The sequence below is a fragment of the Desmodus rotundus genome, chromosome 7 (assembly GCF_022682495.2).
Source record: "Desmodus rotundus isolate HL8 chromosome 7, HLdesRot8A.1, whole genome shotgun sequence".
NCBI classification, from domain to species: domain Eukaryota; kingdom Metazoa; phylum Chordata; class Mammalia; order Chiroptera; family Phyllostomidae; genus Desmodus; species Desmodus rotundus.
In genome coordinates this window covers 107,961,788-107,971,485 of record NC_071393.1, presented here as the reverse complement: position 1 = coordinate 107,971,485, position 9,698 = coordinate 107,961,788, and the positions used below count along the sequence as shown (strand labels likewise).

The 9,698-nt window shown below is 43.2% G+C and overlaps 1 protein-coding gene across 1 annotated transcript; it reads left to right on the top strand.

Annotated features, from left to right (window-relative positions):
- The first annotated feature begins 4,566 nt into the window (after positions 1 to 4,566).
- Positions 4,567 to 9,490, top strand: GPHB5 (glycoprotein hormone subunit beta 5). The gene is made up of 3 exons (XM_024567351.3): positions 4,567 to 4,610; positions 5,605 to 5,817; positions 9,062 to 9,490. The coding sequence occupies exons 2-3, from the start codon at positions 5,614 to 5,616 to the stop codon at positions 9,248 to 9,250; spliced, it is 393 nt and encodes a 130-aa protein (XP_024423119.2). The 5' UTR covers positions 4,567 to 4,610; positions 5,605 to 5,613; the 3' UTR covers positions 9,251 to 9,490.
- Positions 9,491 to 9,698: the final 208 nt, after the last annotated feature.

Below are 9,698 nucleotides of genomic sequence, written 5' to 3'. Positions count from 1 at the left end.
TGGCACACAGCAGTTGCTTAATAGGTATGTGTTAGATTATGTAATGAATACTCTGGAGAGTAGACCAGCTCTCTTCTACTCTCTTACCCCCACCCCCATCACCTTGCTCCTTCACTCAAGCACAAGCACAGCACACACAGACAGACGCACGCACTCTGGGGCCATAATCCTCCCGGTAGTTTTCTGGAACAAAGCCAATAACTAACAAATGAGGTGCTGTTGCTTCGTAGCTTAGCTAACAACAACCTTGGCCTTGCCTGGAGAATTACAAATGAAGGATTTGGGGACCCAGCAGCTTTGTGGACTCATTCCAATGAGAATACAGGGTGCACTTAAAAATAAAGAGTGCTTCTTTGTGACTCATTAAGCTCCCCTCTGTTCCTCTCTATTAGGCATGTGTCTGCCATGCCCTGCAAAGCTATGACACTCAAAAGTGGAAGAGTCAGGCGGAAATAAAAACATTCCACTTCAGCACCTAAACCATGTGCCCTTAATCTGAAATAAATCTGTGACAATTGACAGATACTTCTTTCAGGCAGTTGTGGAGAAAGGCTTGACTCGTCCTAGTAAAACAGACACAAGCTTCATTATTTTTAGTCTCATAAAAAAAATTGTCACCATAGCAACAGTACTATTATCTAGGGCAAATGTTATCTTTTTAAGTCAAAATGAGGAGCTGTCCTTCAAATGCCCAATGCTTCGAAAGGAAGAAATAACTTTGTAATAAAAGTAATTTCTTCCAGGACTTCAGCATTCATCTTCATTTGTAATCCCAGAACTTCCCCCTTGTCAATAAGGGATATTACAAGCACCATACAACTTTGTAAAATCCAAGGCTGACCTTTCTTGTATCTGTTACCAGAAAATCATTAATTTTATTACTTCCTTGAGACACATAGCTTCATTTGTGGCTTTTTTATTCATCCATAGGAGGCATACTGCTGATTAATTTTATCCTTGGACAGAGCATTGTGTATTCTGAGAGGACAATGGGGAAAAACATATGGGAACGTGAATATCTTTCTCTACTTGCAGGATATCATTGTAAGTGATGCAGCAAATGGCTTACTTCTCTGGGTCCTCACTTGGTACCTGTAGACCAGAGAGGGTACTCAGTGTGTGTTGGTTGGCTCAGTTAGTTTGACTCCATTCTTGGTCAGAACTGAAATTGTCTGAAAGTAGTACTAAAGATGTATTAATAAATTGAATTTTAAAAATCCTCATCCAAGGAGATGTTCACTGATTTTTAGAGAGACAAAGGGAGAGAGAGAGACATCAGCTGGTTGTCTCCCATACACACCCCCACTAGGGATCAGACCCACCCTGACTAGGGATTGAACCTGCGACTTCTTGGTGTATAGTATGCCACTCTAACCAAATGAGCCACCCGGCCAGGTCAATATATTAACTTGTGGAGCCATGGTAAACCTTATACCTCCGAAGTGTGATTTGGAAGTTATAATAAATTAACTCTAACACTTCAGACACTTTTTCCTGCTGCAAATCATGTTAATTTCAGCATCAGATCAGGTTGGCTTTGATTGGTGCCCACCCATGTCTTCTATTTCAGAATGCTGGTGGGGTCTCATTGCCTGCAAGGACTTTACTTCCTCTATTTTCAGACCCATTTTATTTCAGGGAGTACCTAATAATTAGCGGTATGACATAATTTTTTATTGGCAGCTTCATATTTCTTTGGGGCACACACCGTGGTGATGGGATAAGAAAGAGGAGCTACCTTTACTGCCTGTTTATCATAGATCAAGCAATGAGATAAGCAATTTATAGACATCACTTCATAGACTCTTCCCATGAGCCCTGTGAAGGAGGATTTTCAGTTTCGTGGGAAGTTGAGATTCAGCAGGTGATGAGACTTATCCAAGATCACAAGTTGACAAGTGTCAGAGTTAAGATTTGAACACAAAGCAGGGTGGCTTTATTATAATATGAAACTTTGGATTCTCCATCTGACTTTCTCTTAGCTTATTATTTCACAAAACAGTTTACAGACATTTACCTTCTGGTACTAAGAAGGACCTTGCGATCACAGGGTCAAATCCATCATGTTAGAGATGAGGAAGCAAAGGCCGAGAGAAGTGAGTTTCCCAGCACAGCCACACAGGAAGCTGTGCCACTGAGAATCAGCGTGGCTAAGCCAGGGGGCAGTTCCAGGCTCTGGCAGTGTCTCCACCTCTTGCACACAGTGTGCGCTGCTGGGCCCTCTGTCTGGGGTCACCCATCATCCCTTCCAGGCACTGGCACTGAGCTCGTGCCTCCTTCGTTGTCACACTCTTTCAGACCTCAAGACGATTGCTCACCCATGCCCCTTCTTTCCTCTCCTTATCCCTACAGAACCTGTCTCCTGTGACTCAGCCTCCCAAGTGGCAATGAATCTATATGAAGATGATAATGGAACAAGATGAGAGAAGATTCTCCAGGGCCTATGCTTGGAGACCTTGCCCACATCTTTGCTTGTTACCTCAAGACAGTGACTTTAGTGGTTGAAATGTCAACAGAGATGGGAGGGAAAGTGGAAGATGTACAGACTATGGTGATGAGACATTCTATAGGCACCAGGGCTTCAAGGAAACTTGGACTCACTCAGCAGTCTCTCACTCTGCCTATAGAGAGGCAGGTGGCACAGTGTAAGGACTAGCATCCACACAGCACTCCCCTTTCTACCCCACGATGAAGCTGATGGCCACTGCCCTCCACACTGGGGAAGGACTCAGAGGCCTGTTTAACACCGTGTTCTGGACAGCACCTTTCAATTGGCTGCAGCTGGTTATAGGCGTGAAAAAAACCTATCTGCCATCGCCAGTGTCATCAAAGGCAGATAACAGCATAACTGAGACTCCCTTTCTCTCAATGGAAAAAGTAGAAAATAATCACTGATTTACAGAATTGCTGTAAGACTTAGAGATAACATATGTAAGAGCAGGGTGGATTCCGTGGAGCCTGGTAGTAGTGGGAGCTCGGTGACTATACATGGTCATTATCACCAGGTTAATGCTGATGGAAGGGGTAAGCCTAACGCCAAAGCTGCAATATGAAGGAGTCAGGGATTGTAGAAGAAAGGTACTCTTGGCCTCCATTTGTTGTTTTTCTTTATCTTGTGACATTTCCGACACAAGTCCGTATGTTTCAGGTCTAATCTAAAAGGGCCCAACAGTTTCCTTCAGAAACCCGGCTCAGGATGGCAGCTCTCCGCTGATTGGCTGGCTCTAGACCCAGCGAGCTGGGAGATCACATCAGGGAAACTGTCTCCTCACACCCCGGTTCTGATTATGACATTCCCTTGCTGAAGCGCTGAAGAAAGTTCTTTATGCCTAGTTCAGTTTTCAATAACACACATACAATAATAAGCTGACTCTAGAAATAGGTATATTGATGATACAGTGATGGGTTCACTGAGGGTTATGTTTTGAAAATGTCAAACGTTTAATGAGTAACATGTTTATTTAAAGAACACCTTTTCCTTTTGCAGGAAATGGGAATATTTTAACTTCTCTATTTAGTATCATTTACCCATTTAATGGGCATCTTAACTGTCTCTGGCTATGTCGTTATTTGCAGTGATACGTTAACTCTGAAGGGCAGGGATGATGTCTGCTTCTTTTATTTCTTCGACCACCCAGAATAATGCTGCACACACAAGGTTTTCAATCCATTTGTAAGCTGCCGGTATAGATTGGAATGAGAACTGAGGCCCATCCTCATAAAGAATGTTATTTTATCCTTAGTTTAGACTCTTAGGAACCAGCTATCATATCTTGCATGTAGCACAAATGTGTACTTATTAGTTTATTTTAAAAAGTATCAATATTAACTGACTTTCTATTACAAAAGCCTGCTCAATGTAGAAAATGTGAAAATTCTGAAAACTACATAGAAGACACGAAATGTCTTCATTAATTCCCATGCTGGAAGATAAATCCCTTTGAACATCTTGGTATTTTTTTCCTATATGATTCATTTCCAAGTGCTATTAATATTATCTAATCCTTAACTCATTTTAAGGCTTTCAAATTGATTCTTCTCACTATGATTTCCATCCTCTCAGTTAGTGATCCCCTGTTCTTTCCAGGAAGAATTATTGTTTTGTTATTTTTCAATGTATTGAAACGTGTTGTGAGTGAAGGGAGTGAGTTTGCCACGAGCTACCAGTGACTGCCTCCTGTCTCGAAGGAGATTTGTGGTAACCACAAAGGAAAATTTAATCCATCTTGCCCCAATGCATTTGTTCTCCCAAGAACTAGGTGAACTACCTTTGACTGTTTCCCTAAGATTATGTCACCCACCAAGGTAACTTTCTGTTTCAGTAGGTGATGTTAAGAAACAAAACAACACCCTCTAAGTGAATCAGTTTTGGAAAATAGAGACCTGCTTTATATCCCGGGTCTTTGATGTGTTTAGTGGTTCCTGTAAGGATCTGCCTCTCTTTTGTTTTGATTTACAAGACCTTTCCTATATATTTGAGCAGTCAAGCAGCTCAGTAACAGAGGGTAGAGACATTTACCCAGAGCAAACTTCTGTCACTCATTGTGTCTTGCTGGGATTTTGGGTGCCGGTGTGAGCTCTAAGAGAAGAGTTAGCTCCAGCAAGGTCAGGTAAGTGTGTCTCTGCAATTGTGACTTCATTCTTCCTGAGGGGAAGTCCAAAGAGCCCTGATAAGGCGACAGATTGGATGTAGGGCCTGGGAGATCAGATTCAGAAATAGATAACTTTGCAGCTTTTTAAAGCAAAAATGAGTTGAGGGTGTTCCATAGATGCAATGTCCATTCTCACTTTAACATCCAGGTATGTTCTGTCTAGTGGGCTGAGCAGGAAGGGATTGATTCTGGCTTCTGAAAAAGCACAGGATGTGACCAAGACCCAGCGAGGATAGACTTTACAGGAGGTTGGGATTATGTTTTAAACACCCCCGGGGCTTTCCATCATTTGGACTTAAACTGAATCACAACTAGGTGCCATGATGGCAGAGGCATAGAGCAGAGGCATTTTATAGGGACTAGAATGTATTTTTACAGATGGCCACCAAGTCAGGTGCCATAATATCTTGTGCATATCCATGCTTTGTGGAGGGTCAGGTTAATAACAATACAGGTGGGTGTACAATTATTATTTACCTACCTCCACACCTTAATTCCCCACCTATGACTCTGAAAGTGTAATTTTGAGCAAACATGGAATGTGGCACCAAATACAGTGGATCTGAGTAAAAATAATTTGTGTATATTCATGTATTATATTAGGAGATGCACTACTTTCGATGTGACTCGTATTTTGTGTTCATTTTGAAGAGACCATTGGAGCATGTTTTTTTCATACCCAGGCCAAGTCCCGCAGCTGGGCCCAAATGAGGGAAAGCCTGAGGATGCCCGTGGGGAGTTAGGTGTCTAGTGAGCACAGTGGATCCATGGAATCCATATTGGAGTCAGAGAAAATTTGGGGCACCTGTGTTGGAGCTTGTGGAATCTGCAATTTCTTGGCTTATTTCTTCTGAAATGCTAAGAGCAAGTTCCCTTTGATAGCAACCATGTTGGCTGCCCCTTAGAAGGCAGCTGGATCTGTTCATCAACTCTCTTTGCTTTCCCTCCCCAGAGAAAGAGCATGAAGCTGGCATATCTTCTCCTTGGCCCCATGGCCCTCCTCCTCCTGGCTGGCTGTTGCTGTGTCCTCAGCACCTCTAGCGGGAACCTGCGCACCTTTGTGGGCTGTGCCGTGAGGGAGTTTACCTTCCTGGCCAAGAAACCAGGCTGCAGGGGCCTTCGGATCACCACTGATGCCTGCTGGGGCCGCTGTGAAACCTGGGAGGTGAGTCCAAGACGGGCCCTGGTGGTGAGGCCTTCAGGGCCAGCCACTTGGCCTGATTCCTAAATGTTCACTTTTTTGCTGAAATGAGGTAAAGCCAGGGCATCTGTCTTTTCCTGTGAACTTAAAAAAAAATAACAATTATTTGGCATGCTCAAAAGAAATCTGGAAGAAACATGACCTTGCCCCTCTAACAATGCATTGATAAAAGTAATCATTTTACTCGGATGGTGTCTGTGTATTTGGGAATCAACTCTGGGAGTCAAAATGAGCTATTATTGTATCCATTTTACAGAGGACATGGAGGAATTCAAGGGGTAAGTGGCCGCAGAGTCATGTTTATTCCCACAGTGGAAAGGTAGCAATAATTCTTAGTACAAGCATGGAACCCAAACTCTTCCCTGTGTTCTTCCTCCTGTGACAGAGCCAGCCAAGAGAGAAGCCCTGAGCTGTGTAGCAGGCGAGGGGGATCCTCAGCCCCTCCTTCAGTGCTGCTCCCACAGCCCTGCCCCTTCCTCCCCCACCCCCCAATTCCTGGGGGCCTCAGGGATTGTAACTGACAGATCCATTAAGTCCCTTTACACTGAATTACATTCAGCCTTTTCAGAGGCATTGCATTTAAACTGGGGGTAAAAATCTCAAAGAACCCTATAGGGCTGTGGTGAAGATCTGTTTGCTGGATGAGAAGAAAGAGGGCCATTCAGCACCCCATCAAATCACAATAGAGAGTGACGGTTGGCCCTCTTCCCACTGAGCCCTTAATTGGCTACTAATCAAGTACCAGCTCTGATCTTGTCCTCCAGCTCAAAAATCTTTAATGACCCCCCCCCCCCCACTGCAAATTCAATAACCAACTTTCAAGTCGTTAGCAATATGACATCTGCCTCTTTCCCAGCGACTATACATATTCTGAGCTCTGTCTTTGTCAGATTGATTTTAAAAGTTTTATTCAACACCCTTCATGAAATCTCAGTTTTGGTTCTTTTTGTCTCCTTTCTAATTTCCATATGTCATGATCAAATTTATGCTTTGATGCCTGCCCCCAGAACCGACTCCTTTCCCAAGCATCTTCTGACTTCCTGGTCAGCCCATGACTCCACCCTACCTTGTGTCTTACCTCCTTGCCCACTCTGTAGCCCTACATTGTAAGTTTTTTGAGGGCAGAGATTAGTTGTTGCAACTTTCATGGCTCTTGTCAAAGTCGTGCACGAACCAGGCAATCATGAACCCCTGTTGAATTATGTGGGATTGACCTCTACCTGGAGTCATGATGTTTATCCTCTAGCCTAATCAACGCCAACTTAGAAGCCCTTGAGCACCTGGAGAGGTCACTGCCATTAGGAAAAATGTCTTCCTATGCAGGGACTCAGAGAGCAATCTGCTCTCACTTAGATAAAATATAGCCCCATGAAGGAACTGAGTTATGGTAATGAAACTTCCAAATTAAATGAAACTGCTCCACCAAGTTAGCTTTATTTTTACATCATCGAGGGCTTGAGACCTGGTAGCCAAATGAAAATTTAGTTGCTAAAGGTACTGTGGTCATGACTTGACATCAAACATGTTCAGGGAACTTTGACACCTTCTCATATTCAGGGCTTGGCCTGCTGGCGCCTCCCCCTGCTCGAAGTTCATTTTTGGACTATTTGGAGCTCTTTCTGGGCCCAAGTCTCACCCCGCCATTTCCCTCAATTCCATCCTCTTTCTCCTTGTTAATTGATGAATGTCTTTCATGGGATCATGGTCACCCACAGGCGGTCAGGAACTATGTTCTCACTGGAGAAATGAGAGCCCCGAGACCACTAGACAGCGAGATTCCCCTTATGTTAGCTAGCTTCCCTTATGGCTTTATTGTGCGGTGAGAAGGGAGGCCACTTAGAGAAAATAAATAAAAGAAAATGTGATTAATTTTCCCAGCAATCTGAAAGTTTCGGAGATACAAAGTACTTATTTTTGGTAACTTAACTGGGGATCGTGTCCGAAAATAGGGTTTTCTTGGTGAGAAAGCAGCTGTATTTACTCTGAAGGTCAAACTGTTGCTGAAAATAAGCGTTTACTCATGGCCTAGGTTTAGGGTTGCCTGGTTTAGCAAAAAACAAAACAAAAACAAACAAAAAAACCCAAACAGAACAAAACCATGATGCATTCAACTTGAATATCAGATAAACAACCATTTTTTGTGTGTACGTCTGTCCCATACAACATTTGCAACAGACTTATACTAAAAGAATTTATTGTTCATTTGAAATACAAATATTATTGGGTGTCCTGTATTTTATCAGGCAAACCTGCCTGGTATTCCAGATTACTGAGGAAAAAGGACATGAAGCAAAATGAGGAAGGGTGAAATACTACCTGAGAAGCAGGAGAAAGCAATTGATGTTAAATTCAGCTTTTCGACACAGTCCTTTCATTGAAGAACTTCGTCCTGGGCCTCTGTTACACATATTTTTTATTTTTATTTTATTTTTTAAAAAGATTTTATTTATTTTTAGAGAGGGGGAGGGTGGGAGAAAGAGAGGGAGAGAAACATCAATGTGTGGTTGACTCTTGAGCGCCCCGCGCTGGGGATGTGGCCTGCAACCCAGGCATGTGCCCTGACTGGGAATCGAATTGGTAACCCTTTGGTTTGCAGGCCGGTGCTCAATCCACTGAGCCACACCAGGCAGCGCACCCGTATTTTTTAATTTGCTCTGATAAGAACGATAGATTGCATTTACTGAACACTTACTTGGTGTAAGGCCTTGTGCACTACATAGATCATCTCGCCTTATCTCCACAATAATGCTCTGAGGTGGATATTACGTGTTACAGATGAGAAACTGAGACGTCGGGAGTTTGTTTACTAGGAGGAGACAGATGAACAAGTAAACAAATGGATAACAAGTAGATTACTGATAGCAATAAATGGTACCAAGAGAATGAAGCAGGATAGTATGTTTTAATGCAGCAATTCTTAACCTTTTTCATCTCATGGCACACATGGACTAATTACTAAAATTCTGCAGCACACCAAAAAGTATTCCTTTTTGCTGATCTGACAAAGAAAAATGGTATGATTCTGATTTATTCACATGGGACAGCTACTGTTGTGTTGGCTGTTGTCATTTTTTTATTTGACAATCTAAGGGAAAAGAGGTCAATGCCACCGACTAAATAGTCAGGTAGCACATGTTTTAAAAACTCTTGCAGTACCCCTGTTGAAAATTGTTCTAATGGGTTTCCTATTTTCTACCTGTGGGGACAGAAGCCTGTTCTGGAGCCCCCCTACATTGAAGCCCACCATCGAGTGTGTACCTACAATGAGACCAAACAGGTGACCGTCAAGCTGCCCAACTGTGCCCCAGGAGTCGATCCTTTCTACACTTACCCTGTGGCTGTCCGCTGTGACTGTGGGGCTTGCTCCACGGCCACCACTGAGTGTGAGACCATCTGAAGACCGCAGATGACAGCCTAGAGCCTCACAGACCCACCGGCACCAGCAGCACTAGCAGCATTTACCCCCCGATTCAAGGACTTTAATTTGGAGGAGGTTACCTGTCTCCTTTAGGTCCAGCTCAGGCATAAGACCCAGAGGCAGCACACATAGGCTAATGATGCAAAACAATATTTGTGCCTTCACTAAAATAATTCTCTAGTTCACTAACCTGCAAATTTAATTTTTATTTACCTTGAAGCTCAGAACATAATTTGAATAGCACTGCCATCCTCCAGTTTGGATTTATAATATGCCAATGGTTTAAATGCGTTGGGGATAATTAGGCATGGGGCTAGAAAGTTTTTAAATTCTCATGTCTGCCGTAAGGACTGGTCTCCCACTGGATTTGTGGCCAAAGGGCCAGCAGTCAATAAAATCCGTGTTTCATCCTCATGCCCCCACCCCA

Excerpts from the sequence above, each read along its gene's own strand:
- GPHB5 (XM_024567351.3), top strand. The coding sequence starts at position 5,614 with ATGAAGCTGGCATATCTTCTCCTTGGCCCCATGGCCCTCCTCCTCCTG. Across the intron at positions 5,818-9,061 it reads GCCGCTGTGAAACCTGGGAG|AAGCCTGTTCTGGAGCCCCC; the intron begins GTGAGTCCAAGA and ends CTGTGGGGACAG.